At 41.6% G+C, this 26,540-nt stretch overlaps 1 protein-coding gene across 3 annotated transcripts; it reads right to left on the reverse strand.

Annotated features, from left to right (window-relative positions):
- On the reverse strand, positions 1–26,262 carry RUBCNL (rubicon like autophagy enhancer). Of its 3 annotated transcripts, none has more exons than XM_086881268.1 (16): positions 23,234–26,262; positions 22,309–22,417; positions 20,077–20,185; positions 17,336–18,013; positions 12,911–12,996; positions 9,868–10,078; positions 8,891–8,995; positions 6,767–6,809; positions 6,277–6,409; positions 5,718–5,863; positions 4,927–4,991; positions 3,546–3,784; positions 2,708–2,769; positions 1,296–1,449; positions 1,084–1,174; positions 1–575 (listed from the first exon to the last, which is right to left on the reverse strand). In XM_086881268.1, the coding sequence occupies exons 2-16, from the start codon at positions 22,378–22,380 to the stop codon at positions 463–465; spliced, it is 2,307 nt and encodes a 768-aa protein (XP_086737394.1). In that variant the 5' UTR covers positions 22,381–22,417; positions 23,234–26,262; the 3' UTR covers positions 1–462. The 3 variants fall into 3 exon arrangements, with proteins under 3 accessions (XP_086737394.1, XP_086737393.1, XP_086737395.1); XM_086881267.1 differs by having other exon boundaries at positions 22,993–23,595; XM_086881269.1 differs by lacking the exon at positions 23,234–26,262 and adding an exon at positions 22,993–23,162 and having other exon boundaries at positions 18,106–20,185.
- Between the last annotated feature and the right edge of the window lie 278 nt (positions 26,263–26,540).

Consider the following 26,540-nt stretch of genomic DNA (forward strand, 5'->3'; position numbering starts at 1 on the left):
TTGCAGACAAGCCTTTTCTATTTATTGTAGAGCTTTTCAGAGAACGATTTTGCACTTCACCGCTTTTTCCCCCATTTCCAAAATCAAACACAGGCAACCACTTGCAATGTTCACTTACTATCCATACATTATCTGCAGAATTACAGAGATTAATCAGTTTTACATGAAAAAATATAGTATTAAAATTCTTACATACAAGGACAAAACATAGCAACAAAAGGCAGCCTGAAAAATTAACATCCAGTCTGTCACGGTGAAGATCAAACTCCATTAGGGTGAATTTTCAATGATGATAATAAAGTTGATATTGATTGTTTTTCTATTTTTTTTATTTTACCCCCCATAAAGGAGACATGCATTAAAAACAGTAATGTCTAAAACAACATTATTTAATGCTTAGTTGTGCACCTGAAGATTTGGCTCTGAGAATCTTCTGAAGTCAGCAGTCAGAGGAACCAAGTTTCACTGAGACACCAGTGATGGACTTTCTGAGAGAGTCCTCCGAGCTGAGATCCGCAGACATTTGGGGCAGCCTCCAGACTTGAAGCATGCTTTGTGAAAGCATGTTTTGCACTCTGTTTATACATACAGAGCAGCATTCAGAGGGAAAAAAAAAAAAAAAAAAAAAAAGAGAATTAAAAAACATGAATCAATAACTGTGTTCCTTGAATGATGTTCTATAGTATACATTTCAGCATGAAAGTAAAGAGAAGCAGTGCAAGGCCTGGACAACAACCACCACTGTAATAATTTACACTGAATGCTGGCAAGATCTGATAAAACAGCTCTCTCATGCCTAGACCCAAAAAATAGCCTCCCCCTGCAAGCAGAACCATGGTCAGGCAAATCACTGGTTTTGCCCTCTGAATTCACTGATATGAAACAGCTGCCACAGGTTGTATTTCAAAGATACATGCTGTCCATGGTTTCCAAATGCACATACAGATTTTCAAATATACATGCTTTCAGTGAAGCTTAAATGCTCAAATAAGTCTAATTAAGTCTCAATGCTTAAAATAAGTCTAAATAGTTTTATACACCAAAATTCCCCCAAGAAAGAAAAACATTCAGTCTGGAACATACCTTTGCACCTTTTACATTTGGCAGTCTGATATGGAAAGAGCAGGTCTGCGCTCTGACAGAATTCACAGATAAACCCCTTCGCTTGACAGAGCTACAACAACAGCAAAAGGGTTGGATTTAAATCTAAGAAAAAAATTATTTGGAAATGGCAGCAAGGATATTTCCTTACAGTAGCAGCTGCAAGGACACAAAAAGCCCTATTTTTTCATTACCTCGCAGCCATCTACATGAGAGGTGGAGCTCTTCAGAATATCTTTAAGAAGAGGCAGTAACTGCCCTCGTTTGATCTTCACCAGATCATCCAGTGAGAAGAGATGCAGCTCCTCCGTCAGATGGCTGGGGACTTGTTCAAATTCTTTCAGTACACTGCAAAGAGAAATAAAACCCAAAGTAAAAAAAAGTTGTTTCTCAAGTGTATTTCCAGAATAAGCTTCTTTCACTTCTCTAGTCACACGGGGATTATACAAGGCCAGTTCCTGCTATCTCCCTTTCCAATCTGAGATCACTTTAATAAATATTGGGAGGTTTGGGATTTAGAATGAACTACCTTCTTTAAACATGCATTCCACCTTCATTAAACATGCATTTGGACTTGCCATACACAGTTACCCCAGCAATCCTTAAATAATGTGTAAAAGGCTCTCTCCTACCTCAGGAAAAGTAGGTAAAATCCCATATAGTATCTAATATAATAAGCCAGGTTTATTTATTTGCTTTCCAAAGAGGACTTTGAGGGGATTCATCCTGCACAGATCACTACTGGGTGAAATTATGCTTCTGGTGAGCAGGTAAACACTGGACATAGAGCTATTGCTTTTAAAATATTACTGATGCAGATAGAAGGTAGAGTGATGAACCTTATACTTATTTCAGTAATGGAATCACAGGGAGTTGAACAAAAGGGAAACAAAAACACATTTCTGTTTGATTTTGGAGAACAACATGTAACTGATGCATAAAAAAGAGGTCTATGTCAGAGAGAAAATGGAACCTACTTTTAAATCTTATTTTGCTTATACCTGTTCTTAAAAAGATCAGCAATTCTGCAGTGAATTAATTCACATGTTCACGTATTAGTTTTGCCCACAGTTTGGGAAGGCGAACACCAGAAATCTTTCACTTCTAGCAAAAAGCAAGGTCATGTTTTGGGGTTTATCACTTTTGCTTACTACTACTTCATTGGAATATTTTTATAAAATAAACAGAATTGAGCATTATGACAGATTTCTGGAAGAAATCTTCAAATGGTCAAAGAACACACTTGTTAATTAAAAAAAGCCAACATATTTTTTAAAGACAAATATTCTCAGAGAGATAAGGATCTTTGAACTTTTCAGAATGAGTGAGAACCTAATAGAAACAGAACAGGAAAAAATACACACCTAACTAAAACCATTGAACATTTAAAACCAAACTATACTACAAGAAACAGCTACCACATAAAACTTGTGCTTCACTCAACATTTGCACTGCAATAGAAGGCAATTTTGTTAATAGAGTTCTCTAATGATCATATCAACTTATATGAAACTGCACCCAAATGCCTCTATATGTGCTTATAGAGAAGAAGGCTCTTTATGCACATTTTACTAAGCTATTCTTCATGCATAATCACAGTCCTTACCTTTCAGCAAACCTGCACGTTTTCAGAAGCTTTTTTAAATGAAAAAGCTGTTCTTGCACCTCCTAAAAGATGGAGAAGAAAAACAGAGCCATTTTTAAATCAAAAGCATTTCTTTTATATATTCCTAAGTGAGGAACACCACTATTTGAGTCAGCAACCCTTGCAAGTACACAAAAACACACCTAAAAAAAGGAACTTTACACTTAGCATAGTATTAAACAAATGGATTTTCTAATGCACGAAAGCCAAAGGCAGGCAAAGGCTATTTTTATTCCCTGACAAGTGAAGCAAGTCCTAGTGCCAAAAATGGCTGCAGGTTTTGATGCATGCTAAACCCACACCTGTGTAAGAACAGGTAAGTGTCTCCTCAGCCAAGAAGGTAACACGTGCCTACTTGTAGTCTTCAGCAGAACACTCTTCCTATAGCTCTAGGAGGTACAGCTCTTACATAAGCCAAGGGTGTTTCCCCTAATTTCCACAAAATTTAGGAGTCATTCAAAACTACAGAACTTTACAACATCCAAAAGCCAGGAAGATGTAAATATTTACTGCAGGAGACCAACTCCCTTATATGCACTAAAACTAGGAACCACTAAGGAAACACCCCCCAAAGACAACAGGGCTAAGGAGACCTCTGGCATAGGTTGGAAATGCCTCTCTTTGCTCTCTTCACCTGAGGGAAAAGAGAGCGAGTCCCAGAAGTGGTGATGGGGTAAATAAAAGAAAACCAGCCCTCCTTCTTACCACATACACACACACACACCAGATATCCTGCCCTAAGGACTTATTCCTGAAAGTCTCAGACCCAGAAATTCCTAATAAAAAGAGCCACACTTACCCTGACCCTGTCCATTTCTTTACTTTTCGTGTAGAGGGTTTTGTTAATAGACGACACATTGAAAATGGGGTGCTGCCATATGCTGTCCAGTAGGTGTTTGGAGAAGTTGCACACATAGTATTTTTTGAAATCCCACTTTGAAAGTATTCGGGCAGGAATAGAGGACTGGGCATAGCTGTGGCAGCAGTCACAGAAGTACTTCCCCAGGTAGTCACAATAGCGGAGTCTCCTGATATACTCTGCAGGCAGACAGCAGTGAAATCCTGAATGTTTAAAAAACTTATGGGACACAACTCTTGTCTGTATGCCTAGTCTGTCTATATAACTCTGGTCTAGTGGAATGAAGAGAAAAGTATCTTTTTTGTTTTATTCTTTAAAGTTGGCCGGGGTTTTATTACTGTGGTGAGCACGTGTACAAGGTTTGTACTTGGCATTAGAACACAAAGGTTTCCTCATTTCCGTATTTGTTCAACTGATTATAATTATCAACATAAGATCTTAGAAAAACCCATGTTGCTTTAACCACAAAAGAAACACTGGGTAAAATATGCAACAAAAATACTTCCACCAATTTTGGAGTCGTGTTTGTACAATACCTTTTCACATCAAGAAAATGTTTTTTTCCCAGCTATTACAGCATCTCCTATTTGCTCAACTTAATATGCCATCATAAATTGTTGATGCTTTACAGGATATCACAAGTACTGCTCTTGTGAGCTGACCCAGAAAAGACTTAAGCACCACTTCAAATATTTCTTAGGTAAGGTCTGCTTGTCAATTCTGTAAATCATTGTGCTTTCAAGCAGTTCTCACAAAGTATCAGGAATTAAACAAAAAAAATCAAAAAAACCCACAAGAAAGATGTTGTGATTAAGATCTAAAGAAACCAAACGTTTTAAAAAGACACCCCAAAAGAACAAAACCACAGATTCTGTAAGCTTGCATACAGTTTCTAAAAAGAGATTTTTGGGAGGGAATGTCTAAATTGGCACAGGGAAAGAATTATTAAAATAAACAACTGGATTATGCAAAACCAGCACTTTCCATTCTGGAAGCTTGATTTATTTTTTTATTATTATTTTTTTGTATAGTTTTTTTTCCATTTTGTGGTTTACTGTTATGATTTTTTTATTGTGTATGAAAAGGACATCTATCAAATATTGCATTCTGTATTGTATGAAAAATTCCAGACACTAGAAAGATCCCACTGTCTGTTTTACTATCGCAGACACATCCAACAATGAGATTTTCCTTTTAGCTCAGATAATTTAAAAAATGTGGTACATCTGTGTTGGTGAGGATTATAGTCTGATTACAGTACTGATTGCAGTACAAGTACTGCACTTTTTAGTGGCTTTTTGACAGTTTTGGTAATACTTACTGCTTTCTATTGGGGTTCCACAACCAACACACGTAAAGTTCTGAGCAGCCACCACCGCATCTCTCCTGTATATAGAGGCAAATAGACCATTCAGCACCCAAGACAGTTTTAATTAACATTCTTCCAAAGTGCAAAAGAGGTACACTGGCACCAAAGAAAGCTCCTCAGGAGCTGACTCCTACTCCTCCACATTAAGAAGGGAGATTCTGTAATGCTTGTTGAAAGAACTAAAATATTTTCCATTTCTTAAGGTGGCATAGGGTTTGGTCAGGGGAAATCTACATTTGCAACTGAAAAAGCAACTGTACCCACAGCAACACAAGGAGCAGCCAGTTTGCTTACTGTCTGCACGTAACAGCACTTGACACAGGGTGAGACAGCCACATCCTCACACATGACCTGGTGCCTCCCTCCCCCTTTCTCAAAAACCAGCTATCCATAAAATATGAGCAGGACAGCAGGGAAAAACAAGAGTATTCTCCAGGCAGGGCCACAAAATGAAATTTTCAGGAGCTAAGTACCCTGCCACCATACCACCAAAGAGTATGTGTATTACCACGTGGAAAATCGCACGTGCTGTGTTAATCAGGATGTGCCAAGAGAGGGAAAAAGATGCCATCTGTTTTCTAGTGAGGCTGGTGACACACTGCAGAAGGCTGTGCCATGCACCAGCTCTAGACCTGTTCACAGACCACCTGCAGATGCACTAGATCAGTTAATCACCCAAGCTCCTTCCATCAGCTTTCCCCACACTGTACTGAATGACAATGCCCAGATCCCTCAATACTTACTTGACTGAAGGATGAATATTAAATATAATCTGTGATCTTGGTGGGGACCAGCCAGAAGATCCTCTCAACTTGGATATGATCTTTATTTCTTCAGCCAGATTCAAACTGGATTCAAGCTCTCTTGGAATCTCTTCTTTCAGCACAGACTATTGGGAAAGACAAGCTCATGAATATAAGCAGCCCATCAGCTGAACATATGTTAAATACTGTGGGAGAAATTTATGTCCCTTTCTACTCTGCTATTTTAAAATTCAGTTTTCACCTGCATGTAGTACCCCCTCAAACTCCCCCATTTCCGTTCTAGAAGAAAGCACATCCTGATTGTTCACAACTACATGTTTTAAACGTGCTGAAAATTGCTGGAGAGAGAAGACATTTTCTAAAAATCTAGATAAAGTGAACAAATAAACTGTAAGCACTCATCTGTATTTGTTTTCTTTTTTTTTTTTTTTTTTTTTAACATAGCTTCCTCCTTTTCCTAGCAGTGAAGCAGCTGCAGTGAGACCATGATTATTTGGGGAACTGAATAAAGAGCTCGTTGTTTTCAGATCAGACTCACTCTCTGCTTAGATGAGCTCAGGCAACCAGACAGCTGAACTGCAGAGTCTGTCTGCAACCAGTATTTTCTGAAAGCTCTACACAACTCCTGGGCTGTTGCTTCAGCAGAATTGCTGCCTGGTTCAAAAGATGATCTGAAAGGTAAGGAATACTGTCAGTAAAAAACAGTAGCATGTCATCAGCATCTCCACTGCCTTTTCTGCATCCCTGAGAAGTTTTCTCCCATTCCTTTATTGGTACCCTCTTTCTTTGATACACCCAGGCCCTCAAAGAGCCACAGACACCACCCTCCAGCAAGACTAAGGGACCAGAGAAACACTGCTTAGCCAAGCACCAGAGACATTTGCTGTCAAGCAGCATTCCTTCCCCTTCCTTGAGAGGGCCCAATTTACCACTCCCACAACTTTCCCTGCCCCAGCCAGAAGAACCACCAGAAAGCTGCTCCAGCAGAAAAGGCAGAGCCACAGGGCTGTTATAGTGAAGATACACACCTTTCATCAGGGTCGACAGACAGGTTTTCAAGGTCTTCAAGTTCTGCAGTAAAGGAGAAAATTTTATCAAGCCATTTAAGAAACAAAGCATCTGTTACTCAGCATTATTTTAAAAATACTTTCTGTGTTACCACAGTGTCAGTTTCAAATATATTCATCTTTCCAACACCCTTCCTGGATGTGGGAAATAACCTCAGCCCTAGTTGAAAAACAGGCATAAGGAGTCTTATCTCCTCTGCATATCTCTGACATTATGAAGAATATTCCTTAATACCTTTTCATCCTATCATAACCATTAGCCTGCCTTCAAGAGCTGAAATGATAAGGAGAGACTAAGTGCCTGCTGGTCAAGCAGAAAGAAGTCACTCAATATAAATAATAATGTACAGAGCCACATTAGTTTTTTTTTTGGACAGTGACAGATATTTGGAGACACCAATCACAAACATAACATGATAATGCTATAAACATGTTAGTAACAGGTGAGATGAATGAAATTAAAGGATATACTCCATTATGTTTACATAGACACAATATGCTTATGCCAGTAAGGTGTTCACATTGGTAGTGTTAGTTTTGACCATGCTTATTGCTCTCAAGACAAATGTTTTCCCATTTATTTCCCATTTATCTCAAAGTAATTCTTGCTACTAGGAATGCAGTCTTTTGGGAGCTTGTTCTTCATTTGTAGATCAGGGAAAGATGAGAGGAAAAAATAAATCTCTAAAACCAAAGAGAATAATAAAAATCCAATTGTTACCAGGAAGAGATAAAACAAAGGTTAGAACAGGCCACTTTTAAGGGTTGCTATTTCTGTATATGTAAAAACCAGAAGCAAACTAAATGCAACTCATGAGAAAATCCTAAAGAGAAGCAAAGCACATATGACTAAAAGAGAACAGAGACATTCTGCTCTAGTCCTGAAGCAGAGGGAGAGGCTACCTAAAACTGAGTCAATCTGTTTCATTAGGAAATTATCGTGTCCTAAATTTTCTCAAACAATGCTGCTATAGCTGACTGAGGTTGTGCCAGTTTCCCACTTCCTTCAGGCACATTCCTTTGGTTTAATCCTTAGACATAATTCGTGTCTCTCTGTTGGGTTTGTATAGCAAGATTTTGGTAGCAGGAGGGGCTATGGCGGTGGCTTCTGTGAGAATCTGACAGAAGCTTCACCCATGTCTGAGATAGCCAGATGCCAGAGAGCTCCAGAATGGACACACCACAGGCCAAGGCTGAGCCTGTACCCATGGTGGTAGCTGTAGCCTGTGTGGTAAGTCAAAATGGGAGGGGAAACCTCTGCACAGTTGCGTCTGAAGAGAGGAGTGAGAATATGCACAAGGAACAGCCCTGCAGACACCAAGGTCAGTGGAGAAGGAGGGACAGGAGGTGCTCCAGGAGCCAGAGCTGGGATTCCCCTGCAGCCCCTGGCACAGCCCCTGGTTAGGCAGCAGTGTCCCTGCAGCCTGTGGGGATTAATGGGGGAGCAGAAATGCCCCTGCAGCCTGTGGAAGAGCTGAGGCTGGGGCAAGAAAATGCCTAAAGGAGTCTGTGACCTAGAGGGAAGAAGCCCATGCTGCAGCAGGCTCCTGACAGGAGGTGTGGGAAGCCCCAAGAAGTAAAGAAATTGAAAGAGAAGTTCAGCCCACAAAGAAGGGAGAGGTGGGGGGAAGGTGCTTTAAAATTTGATTTAATTTCTCATTACCCTACACTGACTTGATTGGCAATAAATTAATTTCCCCACGTTGACTGTTTTGTCTGTGACAGTTTTTGGTGAGTGATGTCTCCCTGTCCTTATCCAACCCACAAGCCTTTTATGTTTTCTCTCCCTTTCCAGTGGAGAAAGGAAGTGACAGAGCAGTTTGGTGATTGCTTGTTGTCCAAGCCAGGGTCAGCTCACCACACTGTCAAACCAGCAAAGATATTCTTTCCTAGAAAGGAAACACTGCAGCAGTCTGGTATTTCTCCATGTGTTCTAAAAAGGAACTACACACACATAATTGTTTCCATTTTCTCATGTTATTTCTCCTCCAATAACATCTACTCAACAAAGACAATTCCCAAACAATGGAATAGATTCAACTGAACAATATATCTGTTTCTGCAGTTAGAATTTTAAAGTCTTACCAATAATTACATATTCATCCTCTGAGTCACTGTGGCAACGAAATCTGGTAACCTCATGATGTGATTGTAGATGCACTGGGGAGCTGACAGGCAGCAAAGCACAGCCTGTCCAAGACAAGGACAAGATGAATTAAACTTTTCCAGCATTTATAAGTAGCTGCAATTATGTTTACAGTTTTCTTCACTTACCTAAACTTTAGCACACAGACTGAATTTATAGAGCAATTTTAATTGTTTTTATACATACACAGAGCAGGCTAGTTCTTAGGAGTCAGCCATACAGTACGTCCCTCAGCTTCTTAGCCAGAATCTCGTAGTGATAAATCCAGATCTTTCATTTTGCCAGTGGTCTCTCCCCTTCTCATGTCCCAGAACAACATTAATTTTTCCACAGAAGCTATATTATTTAGACTTATGATTCATCACTAAGATCTGTACTATCCAAGAGACTAAACTCAGAAATTCATGTGCTGACTCAAGCATAATAATGCTAGGAGCATGTATTATCTTGCCTTAAACTATAAGTGAATGAAAACTCTGGGAAGTCTCACTCAAATCAATTGCACGGCCTCATCTGCATACTGCAGAAGCAAACACAGAAGGGAAGAGCCAAGCTGCAAATACTACCAAAAAAAACCCCAAAGTAAGCAGAGAAAGAAAAAGAGCCAGCTACAGATATGCTCTGTGGACAGTCATGCTTGGCTTGTGGCATTTAAACCTTACATTTTCATTTTAATGTAAAAAAAAAAATATAATTAATACGAAAGAGATATGAACATTCAAAAGAAAGTATGTGAGCCACAGGAAAAACAGCTGTGGCATAATGATCATCAGTGGACCCAGCTCTCCAGAGACTCAAAGAAAGTAACAGAGGATTTGGTTCCAAGCAATACCCCAATTTGTTTAGTATTTTCTTGCACAGGAAAAAAACAGCAAAGGCTTTCAGACAAGGTTACATTCTAGATTAAATAACTTGCCTTCATAACCACTGTCTGAAGAGGTAACAGAAGAATCAGACTTCTTCACTCCAGGGTAAGAAGATAACTCTGAGTCAGTGTGATAGCTGCTATCTGATCCACTCGTTTCCTCCACACCCCAAGACTCTGCTTGTTGTTGGCTTAGGATATTACATTTCATTTTTTCTAGTGATGCTATAATCATATCTGCAACAAAAAAGTGTGCGTTTTCCTGGACACAAGATTGGAATGCTCATTAGTACACAGCGTTTTTGATATTTAGTTAAGATGAAGTGAAATGCTATAATTTCCCCCCACACACACTTTTTCAAGTCTATAAATAAAAATGTAAACCTGTCTGACCTTTTATTCAAAATCAAAAAAACCACCCCAAGGGCAATTCAGAAGCAATATGCAAAAGGCAACTGCCCAGATAATTGTCTCACCCTTGATTATAACAGACAATCTACTCTTATCTTACCCAGTTTTAGATAAAAATGAGCTTGATTACATGACTAACTGATGTACATGTATGCATTTCAGAGATGTAGTCTTCTAGTTATACTGCATTATTTAGTATGCAAGCATGCACCCAAATAACCTATTTAACATTTAATTTCAAGTCAATGTGTACAAGCAGTTTTGCACACATGCTAGCTGGAGGGGGCCTGAAGTGGCAAGTTTTGCATGGGGCGTAGATCTACAAGTGGTGGGAAGTACAGGAGCTAGGAAAATGCTTTCATGTGTTAAGAGTTAGGGCAGTGCCGATGGCCTGGACACAGGTCCCACCCCAGTCTCAGCTCAAAAGGGGATACATCACAGAGAAATAGTTGTACTCAGGTGCCTGGGTGGAAACCCAGAAAAAACCCAGGATACTCTCCCCACAACTGCCATGTGCAAAACTAAACTTACATCTAAAAACCTATGGCAGTATCCAAGGCTAGAAATTCTTGAGTGCAGGATAATTAAAGCTTTATAAAAGTGGTTTATGCTCAGAAAATGGTACCATTCGACATCAGTATTCATAACTTCCCCACAACTTGTATGGAAACCACGAAGAAAGACATCATGATGTGTTTAGGAATAGCTAAATCTCAAGGAGCACAACCAACAGCACAGCTTTCTCACTGCTCACAGACAAATACATGTAGGCAAGATTAATCTCAGCATTAGAGAGCACACAAGTCCCTGCAGGTGTTTGAAGAGACTTATCTTTTTCCCCAACACCAATTAGTATTACTTGCTTGGTGCATAGTTTCCCCAGAAACAACTTTCTGTGAACTTTAGGGGTCCAGGAGTTCGCTATCTTTCCATTAGCAAAGAAATAATTTAAAAGCCTTTTTTCCTTTTGGGAGATATCTCCTACTTTAAAGATATAAAAAGTCTCAAATTAGTGGCAGAGCACTGCCTATCAGCATGCCCTGCTGATAAAAGTAATAATACAGTATCTGACTGTATTATGTTTTATGAGTGTATCTGAGAGAGCTGCATTGCAAAAACATGAAACAGAACACACAGACTCCTGTACTCAGCATGACTATCAACCTTCAGCTCTGCCTTCTGATAGCTCCCTCACCCTACAAAGCATTTCCAACTCAGCTGTGACACACCAACCTTGTCATTTCTGACCTCTCCCACTAACATCAGTGGAAAGCCCCTGTAAGATTATCTGACCCATTTCCTTCCTGGCCCACAACTACAACTCCAGGACCTGCTGACTGACACCACGTATAACTTAACTTTCAGTCCTAAAGTTCAAAGAGATTATTTCACAAGCTAAAAGTATTTTAAGTTTTATGGGCTTTTGTTTGATTGGTGGTTTTTTTTTTGTTCTTTGGATTTTTTTTAAAGGCAGCCTTGCTCATAACAGACTGAGCTCATGCTATCTCTTAACTTGCAATCACATCACCCTCCAATCTCTGCACAGTAGTAGTAGCTGATAAAATCTTGCCTCACTCCACACTCAGATAGTGGTTTCTAATCCAGATACCTGCTCACTGGTGTCCTGGTGTCTGAAAAAAAATTTATTTTGTTTTAGGTCCCACACCACAGGTAGAGAAACATCGTCTCCTTTTTGAGATACCTTTCATAAAAAGCAACATGAAAAGGTAGTCCAAGTTTGTTGAGTTTTGGTGTGGGATTTATTTAGTGGTTTGTTTTTTTTTGTTTGAAATGCACCTTATGGATGCTGAGATCTTCAAACCAAAGGTGGAACTTGCTACTCCAGTAAAACCAGTGTTGTGCACAAAGATGATGATTACCTCTCGGGCTCAGGACATGGGACCACATGCACACAGCCCAGCAAAAAAAATCTCCTTTTCTAGGCACATTTTTAAAGCTCTTTTATATTAAATCCTACTCATTGCAATCCATTAACCCCTCTTTTTCCACTGTGGGAAAAGCTTAACATTTAGCACACAGAGCTATGTGTGACAGCTTTAGCTCCTCATCTTTAGCTCTGTTTATAGGGTTGAGTGGACTGGCTATCTGGCAACACACCTAAGACTGTCTGAGGCCCTTATAAGAAACCATGAGAAACTGCTTGAATTACTGCAGCTCTCAGAGTTATTGTGCTTGCTATTCATGCTGCAATTCTTTCACAGCAAATCTCACATGCTCATCATAAGCACACACAAGAAAACCCCATCCTCTCCCCATCTTATGATAGTAAAAGCAGGAGGTAAATCTCATGCATATGCATGCAGCTGCAACAATATCTATGTAACATATTCTAATACAACTTTAAAGTTACTAATGTTAAAGTTTGCCTTCAAAGAATGTGTGGGGAAATAATGGAATGAAAAGCAGAAACATACATTGCTCCTGTATATATTATTTAAAAATAATTAAAATACTTAATTAATGGGTCAAGAGCAGAAGACAAATTATGAATAAGCATTTTATGTAGGTTCATCCATAGAGGGTAAGAAGAGGGAAAACGGAGTCTTTGTAAAGATTAATACATCTATCAGGAAGTTCTTTTATTGAGAAACACCTCTCGTCATTTGGTTTTGCCACAATAAAATGTCAAAAACGTTATGATGATAGTATTTGTTGTCCTCACCTTTTCCACATCCTCTGGAAGCATGCAGACGTCCTGCAATGAACGATTCAAGGGTATAGCACTTATATTCAAAGGAGAAGTAGAAGCTGTGGGCATAACAAGAAGCTTTATTAGTTACTTCTTTCTCTGCAGCTCCCACGATGTGTGCAGGGACTTCCAGAAAGCAAAGCAAACTTTTTTTTCCCAAAACTGAACACCACTAGGGCTGGAGGCTGTGGTAGAAGCTACAAAGGAGAAAAATGTGAGCAACACACTGGTATTTGAACAACTCTGGCAACCTGAAGCATGAACATCAACTACCAGAGAAACACAGTTTAAATGCTGTTCTGTGACAGCAGCACTGCCCTCTCACACCAGTTCTCTACAAGCTACAGCCTGAGCTGCTGGGGACAACCACAGACAGAACCTGAGGCTGGATTTGCAGTGATGCTCTGCAGCCAGCTAACTGCACCCTGCTCATTCACAGTTGCCAGAAGAAACACAAATCTCACAGCTGTCTGGGCATGCAGAGATGCACCAGCTTTAAAAGATTCCCCGTATCAATGCTGGCATTGTGTTTGGAAACATTAAGTTTGGAAAACATTTTGCCATTATCTTTCCATTCCCCGAGGAAATCTCCCTTCTGCTTCCAAATGCAACACATGCTGAATGGTAGTACATCCAAATGTGGAAATAACCACAATATTCCTTGCTTCCTAGAAATGAAGTTTTATTCTCCTGGTAGTCACTGATGAGTATGAGAAATAAATTTAAATCTCTTTTTCCCCAATAAGAACTTTTCACTGCACAGCAGGGCACACATCAGGTTTTTAATGGTGTTTACTACCTCTTCTTGGACCTTGGAACTCACACAATTTCTATTTCACTCTCATGATGTTTACAGGATAAAAGAGACCATATGTGGTGGAAAACAGCCACCACACAGACACCATTTAAAGCCTTTGCAAATAGCACTGCTTAATCAATGCATTTTAATTTTTTTTTTAAAAATGCCCTTCCTAAATTTGTTTAAAAGTCACAGGGTAAAGAGCTCCCACAAAATATGGTCATAATTTATGTAAAACTTTTCTCCAGCTAAGGGGCACTGGCTCTCAGGCCTAGTTTGGATTATTTATACTGCCATACTTAGAGAAACCATGTTACGCTGCCCTGAGCATCGATGACATCAGGCTGTAAAGTCAATACTGTGCTCGAGCGTAGCGACACAGATGGAGAGTTTTTGTACAGAATTATTAATACCTCCATTGTGTATACCATGAAGGAAAAACGGAAAGGCTGACAACATGACTTTTCAAAACACATTTAATGGGCTAATTAAGTTATTTTCATACCAACCTGATGATTCATCTTACTAGGTAAGCTCTAGAGCTTGGTAATAAACTACATTCTTGTCAGTTAAGATAACAAATATTACTCTCTAAACTAAAAATAATAAGCAGAAATAAGGAAATGGGACAATTATTACTTTCTCTTTAAAACAAAAGACACAATTCAGCTTAAATATAATTTTGAAATCTAATGTGGGCTCTCTCCTTTGCTTACCTCTTAAAACCCACTTTCATCTTTAAAGAGAATGTAAAAAATGCACAGGAAAAAACCCAGCACATCCAGCAATGGGATGCAACTCTGGGTCTGATGTAGAAAAGTTATCTGGTTGCCCTTCTGCCCCTGAGCACTGTTGCCTGGAGGCTGCTGGGACTGGGGAAAGAGCCCCAAGACCCAGAAAAGGAAGTGACCTTGATGTACATAGAGGTTAAAAGCAAGAACAAGCCTGTGAACCCAGTGACACACTGGCCACAACAAAGCCCCCAGAAAACACTAAACTCAGTCACAAACTCTTCATTAACAGTGACAGAGCCTTTTCAAAAGGTTGAATGAGGGCCATTCTCTGGTGGCCTCAAACATAAGAACAAGGCCTACTGGGAATTTCAGGGGACCAGAGAAAATCCCACTAAACAAAAATTAAATTCCACTGAAAGAAAAATATTTATTCTGATTTAAGTGATATTACATAGTTTTCTTGTATCTTGTGCATCCCTCAGCAATTCTTCTGTGAGAAACCACCATCTCTGAGACAGCAATCGCAGAAGAATAGCAAGTCAGGAAATCCTATTGTGTAATTCCTGTCCTCAAATTACACATTATATTTATTCTTTTTCATTTTGCTATTCACTTTTCACATCCTCAGAGTACTGGACAGTGCAGGAGAGAATGAGACCTCATTAGCCAATAGCGTGTTAATGGTTGAAAGCAACAAGGAATGGAGAAATGCAGAAGTTTTCAATTTGTACAGAAAAGGCCTTAGTTTAAGGCTGACAGAACATACCACAATGCGAAGAGGATCCTGCCTCTTATGAGGAGTATTTTTTAGTAAAATCAAGGATGCTGTTCTTCAATCACCTGGCTGCCACATTCCTTGCTCCCTTTGTTTTCTGGAGAGCCAGCAGCACTACTACCCCAACACAAGCTTGTGACACATCCGACTCGTGCCAGAAGGCCGAGTCACGCACCATGTATTTGTTCTTCTGCACGTGTCTCGCAGTCCCCGCTGACCCTGGGTGCCTGGGCTGTGCTTTCCAGACCCAGCTCCCCAAACACGTGTGACTGGCCTCAGCCAGCCCCAACTGCTGGGTGCGGTTTCCTTCTCCCTGATGGGCACTTCTCGAAGGCACGGAGCCAGTGCAACACCCAGCAGCAGGAAACAGCCATAATCGCCCCATACTAACTGATGACAAGAGCCTGTCCCAGAGGACAGAGGTGTTATTAAGAGCACCAGCCCTGCAACAGCACATGCCAGTTTGAGACCCTCCTGCCAACTCAAACCTTGGTGGAGTTCTGGGTGAATAGCTAGAAAGGATTAGAAAGTGGAAGTGGAGGTCAGTAGAGTATCACCACTAGGACTACCATTGACCAAAGGGAGAAGAAAAAACCCAAATTGAAACAAACCAACAAAACCTACACTTTGTATTATTTTTTTATAAACAAAGGCAAGATGAACACTCCCTGCTCTTTGCCTTTATTTCAGTAGAAAAAACAGACCTCAGCTGCAACATTTTTCTGAAGCTTATAACCTATCATCACAGAAACATAGAGGGGTTTGGATTGGACCTTAAATATCACCTTGTTCCAAACCCCTTGCCATGGGCAGGGACACCTTCCAATACACCAGATTGCTCAAAGATCACTCACTAGACCTTGAACACTTAAAGGGATGAGGCAGCCACAACTTCCCTGAGCAACCTGTGCTAGTGCCTCAGCACCCTTACAGTAAATGACTTTTTTCCTAATATCCCATCACCCTTCCTATTTTTTTTATGAGACCCCCTCTAAGTACTGGAGGGCTGCTACAAGGCATCCCTGAAGCGTTCTCCAAGCTGAACAACCCCAGCTCTGTTTGTCATCATAGGTGAGGTGCTCCAACCATCTGAACATCTTTGTGGCCCTAAATTAAGTTCTTAGATGCCACTAACGCCCCTTACAAACAAAACCAAAACGTTTCACCTTGCTGTACCAAAGGCTGCCCCTGTCAGTATGAGCTGTTAAACAGGAGGGGACTGTTCTGCTGCCTCAGCCAGAGGGAAGGGACCCCAGCCTGCAGCCCAGGAAGGCTGGCACATCTCATGGAAGCACACACAGCCCCAGAGCCAGGCCAGCTGCTCCCCCAGCCATCTCAGGGACATGTGCTGCACTCTCCCACTGAACAACTCCCCACCTACAGGCCTACACTGCCCAGAGTCCCCTGACACTGCAGGGACAGAAGGCACCCTGCTCAACGTCTCTACTAGCAGCCCTCAGCCAGTCCTCTTCCAGACAACACACAGGATTATCCATATGTCAGGAAACTGGGGAAAGGTATAAAGAACCTGTTCTGCATCAGATGGGTGTTTATGTCTCCAAAACCTCAGGTGCACTTGGAAAGGGGAAAAGAAAAAACAGTCCTGCTTCAGAACAAGCCAATTTAGTAATAATAAACTGGATGATAATGCCTTGCCTCCAAAACCCCAGAATCCAAGGACTTCCTGTCCTCCAGCTCCTGCCAATCACAACATGACCCCACACACACCAATGAATCACTACCCAACGCCCAGATCCATGGTATCTGATATTGGGAAAAGTGTAACAGTGAAGACAAGATAAAGCTGGTAGAAAGCTCAGCCAGTGGACATTTCACACAGCTCAGCAACTTTTACATTTTATCAACAGTTATATATTACAGAGGCATTTCTGCGTCCCAAGAGATGCCTACTGCAAATGTGTGAGCACCTCCCATTTTACCAAGGCCACCCCTCTAGTTCTCCTTGGTTTTTAAGCTCTTTCTCTCCTCTCTACTATTTTGAAAGACAGCATCTGTTTTATTTGTAATCACCATAAATAAGGCCTGCTTCAATTACAGTTCTTTCCAGAGATCTTTCAACAAAAACTCACCTGTAAAGTTACCTGTCGGATTGACTGGCTCTGACTGGGAAAGGCCACTGGGAGAATCGCTGTTGCTGTTGCTGAGAGGTGCAGGCTCCACGGCATAAGGGTATTTCACTAGATCTGTTTTACCAGAAGCTGAATCTGAAAGCAACCTTGTGAAAGCCAAGTCTCTTTCAGGGCAGGCATAAGATTCTTTACCAGAATGCACAACAGCGGATGTGACGGTGCCTCCTGTTAACGTCACCTGGGTAAAGCAGTCACGCTTCAGAGGGGACATGCTTGAAAGGTTAAAACCATTCAAGGAGGAAGCAGCAGGATCTCCACCAGTAGAATGTGGACAAGGGAAAGCATCCAGGGAAGGTTTGGGGGAATCACAGTCTGTGTTGTTCCAACATGCCCGGGGCCGTGTAAACCGAATGTCTGTTTGTGTACAGGCAGAGCTGTGATGTACAGAATCACTGTCGCTGTCATCATGGCTGTCCCCAGCGCTGCTTTCTTCCCACTGTTCCACATCACTGTCCGGATGCTCAGCTCCCTGCATTGTGCTCTGCTCCAACACCAAAGAGGGCTTCAAACCAGATGCATTTAAAACAGACACGAGAATGTCTCTGATAGCTTCAGCACTGCCTGGGTACGATCCAAAACTTCCAGCATGTCCAATCACTGCTGGCCTTGAAGATTCATCTGTTCAGAAAATAGAAGAAAACAAGAGGTTAGGAAACAATACTAAGAAAAGGTTAATACACAACTTGAATAAAATGTATAGCATTTCTTACACAGGTGAGAAGACAGGTAACAGCTGAATTCACTCATCACTCACTGCTGCCTCTTCTTGCAAGAAAGTTCTTGCTTTCTGCACTCAGGAAGCAATTCTGTCATTGATAAAGGCTAGGTAATAAACCAAGAGTATTCTGCTACTATCCAAACACAATTAGCTAAGACTTTAATGATGACTGATTGTCAATGTGCTCAAAACCATCACTATTCTACAAAACAGGAAAACAAAACTATTACTGATACAGGTACTGATTCTATTGCCAATAGGAGAGAAGATTATATTATAGCAAGTCACATGGAAGATCAGTAGAGCAGAGAGAGTAACAAAAAATACACTCAGTAATATGAGGTCAACATGCCTGCGTGTTTCAGTTCAGTCAGAGTGGAAATGGCTAAAGTAAACTTCAGTCCATTATTCATGGGGTGACAACACTTAGCCAAAACCATAACAAACAGCTCTGTCACAGCAAGATCATTATAATGCATCTGAAAGAAAGAAAAACACTGCCAAGGTCCTATGTGATCTACTGCAAAACTGTAGCTTGACAAAAAATGGAAAAACTGCTTTTAGTGGCAGACATAGCAACATTACCAGGACACAGAAAAGTGCACTACAACCAGTAGCTTTTGAAGAATAAACTGAAGTCCCATACCTTGAAAAAAACAAACCAAAATACCCCAAACCAAACGAACGAACAAGCCCCAGAGGAACTGCCATAATCCAAGTAATTGAGAGATTAGACACAAAGTCTATGTTCAAGAAGAAACCATTGACCACATCAACACAATGAAGTTAACAATTATCTCCTTTGGGGAAGATAAGTAGGTTGTAAAATTCTAAGAATAGATACAATCAAGAACAATCATGTCCAGGACAAAGAATTCCTAGTTAGAACCACGAGGATTGTTAAACACTGCTGGTGAAAAAAGCAGCAAGTCTTGCAGACTCCAGACTTTGCCCAGAGGTTGCTCTCCTTGGACATATTTCATTGGAAAACAGTAAACTTCTCCATGAGTCTCTCACCTGGAAGCTTGCAAGCAGGCAAACAACATAATAAGAAAGTTTATTAATGAAGGGATCAAAACCAAAACAAAATCCCCCATGTATTTTGGAACAGCAAGTCCATATGAAGACCAGCAGTCATCAAGCAAAAAGCTGAAAAAACTGAGAACATCACATATAACCGAAACTGTAAGAGCTCCTAGCAAAGCTATCCTAGTAAAGCCAGGTCAAAATCAGCCAGAGTATGTCAGTAATAGGGATCAGTCACCTGCCACTTACCAGGACAAAGCTCTTGCAGAAATAGCAGAAAAACTGCACATTCTACTGTCTGCACTTGCAAACAAACATCTTGTCAATGTAGCCAGCCATGGCAATATAAGGACAGGAATGGGAAAATTAAAACTAGCTGACTTTCAAACAAATATATTTCAAACTTTTCAGGGAAAGATATTTTGGTAACTACTGACATTTCAATTGCACACCAATACCTCAATTTTGGCTGCAAACATCATCTTCTCTAGGCAAAACATTTAGTGTAGCAATAAAAAAAATAGTAAAATTTTATGGGCTGAAAGGGGCCTGAAAGATCATCTAGTTCCAACCCTCCCGCTGTAGGTGGGGACACCTTACAGGAGACCAGGTTGCTCAAGCAATCCCTTGAACACTTAAAAGGATGGGGCATCCACAACTGTTATGGGAAACCTGATCCACCCTCACACACCCTCCACACACAGATGTCAGCATTAGGTAAAATGGCCAAACTACCATTAAAAGTCAAAAAACACCTATACTTGCAAATTGTATCAAGTATTTTGATGATGTGCCACCCTCAAAGCCAACAAACAAGGAACCCTCTTCAGACAAACTAGACTTGTTTAGTACACACAAACACCAACAGCTTTTGCTAGCGCTGCAAGCACCAGTAAAACTCCCCAGTGGGAGACAATTTGGAACAAACTGGCATTACCTGAGAGAACAGAGATTTGAGGCGTCGGAGCAAGGCAGCTAATCCTCACCGAGGGATTTGAAGAACACGCTGAGTCGGTGAACGCCACCTTTAGGCTTTTGTGGTTTAACTACAATGAGAACAGAGAGGCAGACAATTTGGTTATAAGATAACAGCACTCTGCTAATGATACCCTCAGTCTCACAGTCATCCCAGCAGGAAGAACACTTTTCTGAGGCTGCTGACAGTGACCTAACCACTACCTATATTTCTGGCTGCCTGAAAATTTCCCCAGGATCATGCACTGTCTGGAGAGCACTGGCACCTCAGCTCTGCATCTCTGATTTCATTTCAGAAGGAAGGTGATCAAAAGAAACTCTCTACAGCAGGAGGATTAAATATGTGTATAAGGCACAAATGAGAAGACAAAATGCTAAATAGGATGCCCATGTACCTATCAAAACAACAGCAATGGAGTGGAAAAGAATTCAAGGAACCACCAATTTTTATCTGGAAGCATCTATTTAGAAGTACACAAGTTCTAAGCTAAATCTATGAAGATCCAACTGCACAAATATCTCATCCATGTACTGCTAAATCTCCCAGCTATAACAACTGTGATCAAGTGCGGTCATGTCACCTAATTTGACAGAACACGGTACATGTGGTTCCTATCAGCAATGTGACTGACCCAGCATAACACAATAGGTGACACAGATAGATAATACTCGACCTGGCATAGGAGCCTGCCAGTATAAGCTGACCAAAATTTTGAAAGCATTTGAACTGCCTGAGCAGGTTTGCACCAGATCAGCACTTCACTTTTTGCAGTCATGATGCTTCCAATTCAGTATTTCTGCCCTCAAAGCAGGATTCACCATACTGTCAAACCAGTGTAAGCTGAACCAGGGAAGCAATTTAGTGCAGATACTCAGGGGCTAATTCCAACAAGAGACTATGACTCACTCAGGACAGCAAAGCAACAGGTATCCCCCCTAAGCTCATAAATCCTTTGTGAGGAAGTAAAATTTGTCCCCCCACCTCCCTACTGCCTCAGGTATGTCATGGACCTGCAGAGCACATCACAGAAACCAGGGAAATGAAAGGGATGCCCTGCTCCGACATGGACATTGTTAAATTGGCACTTAACCGAGGTGTTAAGCCTTGCCCCCACACCAGTGAGAATGTCTGCACACTGAAGCATGACCAGGATTCCTCTCACCCTCCCCTCGACTTTGTGATCCCATACAAAGAGAAGGGAGTTAAAGGTGTGCTGTCCTCGGCCACCCCAGGTTGTTGACCTCTACACTTCCTACGTGGAAGAGTGAGATGACTCAGAGTACAGCTCTTGTCAGATACTCTTCAGACTCACGGAAAGCAGAAGAAATTAAAACCCACAGAGAATTTCCCTTTTAATTGAAGAATAACGTTTCAAGCAAAAAATAGTTTTGTTTAATTTAAAATATTTACCATTTGATTATGCCAGTGCTTAGAAAATACTCTTTTCAGTATCTGCTAGCGTCTTCTATCTTTTCCCCCTCTTTAGAGGACTGCTTTAGAGAAACTAGCATGTAGACATGCTTTGTACATATAAATATCACATGTCAATATGATAAAGAAGGAACTATTTAAAAATTATTTTATTAAAATTTTAAGCATTGTTTTCAATACAATTAACAAACTCTCAGCAATTAGCAGATTCTAGGATGCAAGTATCCCAACTGCTCAGCAAGATAAATACAGCTTCGTTTCCTGTAAGCACAGCTATTAAGGGTGCTGAGTTTTAAGACTTTTATCTTTTTTTTTTTTTTTTTTTAACAATGCTCCCACTTCTCGGTTCTTATCAGAATTCAGGTACGATTTCAACTACATCATGGGGGAAAAAAATCCACATAGCTGTCCCTACAACAACCAAAAAAAAAAAAAAAAAAGAAAGAAAAAGAAAAAAAAAAAGCGCGATTAAAGAGCAGTGATAAGGAAATATAACAACAGAAGCACATGGAAAGCACAGCACACTGCCATAACAAAAACAAACAGAAAAAAAGCCACTGACAATTTGACATCTTCCTACTATAAAAGAAGTCTGCCTTTTCCTCCCCCCACATCCAATATTAGGACTGTGTATCCCAAGTCCGCCAGCATTTAAAAATAATTTACTACGTCCACTGACAACTAAAAGCTGGTTTTTGAACCAAGATCACGCCTGGCTAATGAGCACACTGAGCCACTATTCGGAGGTCTCCCTTGCCTCACCTTCTCAGAGCAGGGGTGCTTGAAGACTTCTGTCCTGCTGAAGCTGGCGAGCGCTACTGCATGGAGAGACATGATGGGAAAGCTTTCATTTTTTGCTGTTGTTAAGTACCTAGAAGCAATAGAGACAGAATTACAGTCACCACCATGTTATCCCCACTTCTCCATCTGTTTTGCAGACTCTACAGTTAATATTCTGAACTGTTTTCCGTCCCGGCTTGGCAAGCTTATAGAAGCTTACCGAAAAGCAGAGCTCAGCAACAATGGAAATGTGCTTTTAAAAAGCGCCTAACTCAGAGACGTGGGGTTTGTTTGCCTGATTCTTTTTTAAATAATGCAACAAGAACGCCTTCCACATGCACAAGAGGAAGATTATTGATCTGTAGTACTTCACAGTTTGCCGTAAATGAGGAAGAGAGGCAGCGGAGCGGGCAGCAGTGAAGCCGCCGTGCTCCGGCTCTGCAGCTGAGGCTGCTCCCCCCGCGCCGGGTGCCGGGCAGGGCAGGCAGCGGCGATGACAAACGCCGGCGATGTCCCCGGGACGCCTCGCAGCCCTACTCACGGCAGGGCTCTGCTGCCATCACGGCTCGGCAAGCGCTGAACGCGGAGGGAGAGCCGGCAGCTCCCGCCGCCCCAGCCAGGCGCGCCGTGCTGCCCGCCAGCCGCCGACCGCGGCCCCGCTCCCACCTGCGGCCGCCGCTCCCGCGCCTCCACCGCGCCGATGAGCCCGCTGAGCCCGCTGATCCTGCTGATCCCGGTGATCCCGGTGATCCCGGTGATCCCGCTGATCCCGATGCCGCCTCCTGCCCGCCGGGACACCGCGCCGATGAGCCCGGTGCCGCCTCCACGTCCGTCCCTCCCTCTTCTCTCCCGGCCCGCCTACCCTCTCTGCCGAGGCGGGGCCCAAACCAAACGAGCCCGAGCAAACCTGAACAACAAAAAGCTGCTGCTGTTGCGGAGTAGCGTGGGGCTGTGTGCTTGTCTGGTTTGTAGAATAGGAGGCTGAGGGCCGGCGATGAGGAGGGGACGTGGAGAGGGAGGGCTGAGCTCTTCTCGCTGGTACCCAGCGACAGGACGCGTGGGAATGGTTCAAAGCTGCTCCTTAAGTTTACGCTGGACACTGGGAGCCGCTTCCTTGCCGAGGGGAGCGGCGTTCCTGGAGGTGGTCAATGCCCCAAGGCTGTCCGTGTCTGAGCAGCATTTGGACAATGACCTTAGCAGCACGCTTTAACTTGGTCAGCCCGCAGTTACTCAGGAAGTTGGACTGGGTGATCATCCTATGTCCCTTCCAGATGGAAGAGTCTATCCTACAGCCTAACAAACCCAAGAGGAGTCAATTGGGAGTGAATGGAGGTTGTTCACTCCGTCGGTGTGAGCTGGGATGGGGCACACGGAGGCTTCCAGGCAACATGTGCGGACACAACTCAAGAATCAGCTGTATCCGAGGAGCTGCTATCAACTGGCTGATTAGAAATGACAGGTCCATTCTCGCTAAGCTTTTGGAAAAGAATTGAGCCATCTGCCAGGCTCATCTACGAGTCAGCTGCCCTAGCAGGCTGTGGTTCCTAGTAGCCAGTCTGAGCTAAAAATAGAGTGAGGGAATGCTGAGCTGTATTTGTGAAGCTACAAAATTGCTGATTGCCCATAAAATGCAAAAAATATGTGCAGGAACTTAAGAAATTGCAAATCATGAGGAAGTAGGAAGGAGATGGAGTCCAGATGGTACCATGCAGAAATAAGTAGAAGCAGTAAATAGAACGCAAAACAGAGCTGCAGCTGAAAATGTGGCTTTCAGATATTCTGGAGTAATTGTCTCCTTTTTAAGCACAAATGATGACTTAGCCAGTAAATAGGACAGTGGAAATGGGCTGTGGAAACTTAGGAGGAGCTTCTGGCCACGCTGCACAGTTGCTTGAATTTAGTCTGGATGGGGCTCCAGGCAATCCTGATCTCATCGTAGATGTCCCTGCTTATCCCAGCGGGGGTTGACTAGATGTCCTTTAAATTTCCCTTCAAACACAAACGATTCTATTCTATATGATTCTATGTTATCCTATGGTGCGAGTTTCAAAGCCCCAGATATAGCACGGCAATTTCACACTATTATTTGTCAAAATAAATTCTACTTTTGAGACATATTCATGTCAGGAGAGGCAGGTAGTAAGATGCAAAGGTTATGGATTTATTTGTAGTTTTTACTACAGCCTGGAAAAAGACATGCTAGGGAATTTGTGTTTTATTCGCATAAGGTTTTCCAAAATTTTTACAGGAAAAGAATTATACAAATGAAAACCACTAAATATGTCTGAAAGAAACACAACATTAAAAAAAAAAAATAATTGTGGTAACCTTTTCACATCCACTTAATGTTTTTTTCTCCTCCTTGCTGCACTCTTTCTACATATGTGTGAGTGTGTAATGCCAGGAACTCTTGTGTCAGACCCCTTGCTCGGATATGATTAAAAGCTTCTTGCAGATGTCACCAACAGAAATATTTAAAAACTGGACAAATGCAAAATCAGAAGCAAAAAGGGGAAGAAAATGTCAGACTGTTTTTTAAAGTTGATTAAGTGGAAACTCAAGAAAGCTAGGGTGCACCAAGCTGGCATCTCACCCGAATGCCAACACCACCCAAACTGGCTGAGGAAGAGGCAGACCCAATCTATTTTGTCTGGTGTGTATGCCAAAACAAAGCATCAGCAAAAATGTGTCTCAAACCTTCCAGCAGAATGTCAAAACCCCGAGGTCAGGAGCAGAGACAACAGACTAAAAGCCCATCAAAGGGCTTCTGTAGAGGAATCTTCCCACTTCCCATATATTGGAATACATTGAAGTACATGTCCTGTAAACTTCAGGGTATATACCATTGAGATCTTTGAGATATAAAAGGATACTGGGGAGAACTAAAGCAGATTTACCTGGTGTCTCTAATATAGTTTATTTGTTTTATGTTAACGGCATTGTTCCTGACAAGGACCCAAGAGAGTCCTGACTCTGTAGTGTTTGTATCAAACTTCCTGAAAGTAACCAGGAAGAGGAGGATTTTTAATCATACATAAAATAGCTCAAAGTTGGCAATTATTTGGTAGACTTCTACATAGAATCCTCAAAGGCTTTCTTTTTCTTTTCGTTTTTAATTTTAAGAATAATGTTGCAGAATGACTCAACGCTACCCTACCTTTTGAAAAGACTCAATATTCCTAATTCTCTAGAAAAGAGCTACCAGGAATAGCTTTAAAGTTAAACATGTAAGCGATATAAAAGGAGGAAGAGTACAAGTAATTGCATGTAAAGCCAAAATAATTACAAGGATAGGAGAATTATTCCGAGCCAAATGTACATCCAGGAAATTGGTAGTCAGCTGACCTTCTAAAGAATTCCAAACATGCTGATTTGCAGGCATCCACTCAAAATACAAAATATGTCTGAGGGTGTTTGCCCCCTGGCAGAGGATGACAGCTTGAGACAGCGTCCTCAGCTTTCCACCCAGCTGGGTGTCTGGCTGCACTGCTCCTGAGCAAGCTACCAAAGCCTCAGCCTGCCGATAGACCTTACAGTGCTGTGGCACATCTCCATCAGAGCAATGCACATCCTGCTTTTTTCCTTTTTTTTTTTTTTTTTTTTTCCTTGTAGATATTTATTTACAAATACATAGTAAATTCTAATACAGCCAAAGATCACAATTTCTGTGGCAATGTCATTTAAATGTCATTTAATCCTAGTAGTTTAATAGATGTTGATGAGTGGCTCAGCCACCCAAGTCAGAAGGTCAGGAAGACCAAAGGCATTTTAGTCATTCCTGTTCAGAAATTCTAAGTCTGCATTACTGGTACTGTGTAACTGCCATAATTGGCACATATTCATATTTTAGCTGTGTTTAAGCCTTTTTAAAAACCCTGTAATGAGCTAAATGATTCTCAGTAGAAGACACAGTCAAGTATCCTTCTAAGCGTCCTTTTAGACGTTGAAAATGGAGCAGAGAAAGGATAGAGTGGAGCTGCTTTCAGGAGGAGTAGAGCTGGATTCTGAAGGCTGAGGAAAGAAAAAAGGGAAAGACCGTGCAGTTTTCCATTAAAAGCAGTCTGTAAAGGCTTTCCAGTGTTGTTCATTTCAAGGCATATGGGAAAACTTGGCTTCTCGGGAAAAGGCTAATCCTTACAGCTATGAACTGAACATTGGAAACAGTTAAAAACACATCCCTTTTGGATGTTTTTAATAGTAAACTCTGCACCAGT

This window comes from Cyanistes caeruleus, chromosome 3 (genome assembly GCF_971803275.1).
Source record: "Cyanistes caeruleus chromosome 3, bCyaCae1.hap1.1, whole genome shotgun sequence".
In the NCBI taxonomy this organism is placed as follows: domain Eukaryota; kingdom Metazoa; phylum Chordata; class Aves; order Passeriformes; family Paridae; genus Cyanistes; species Cyanistes caeruleus.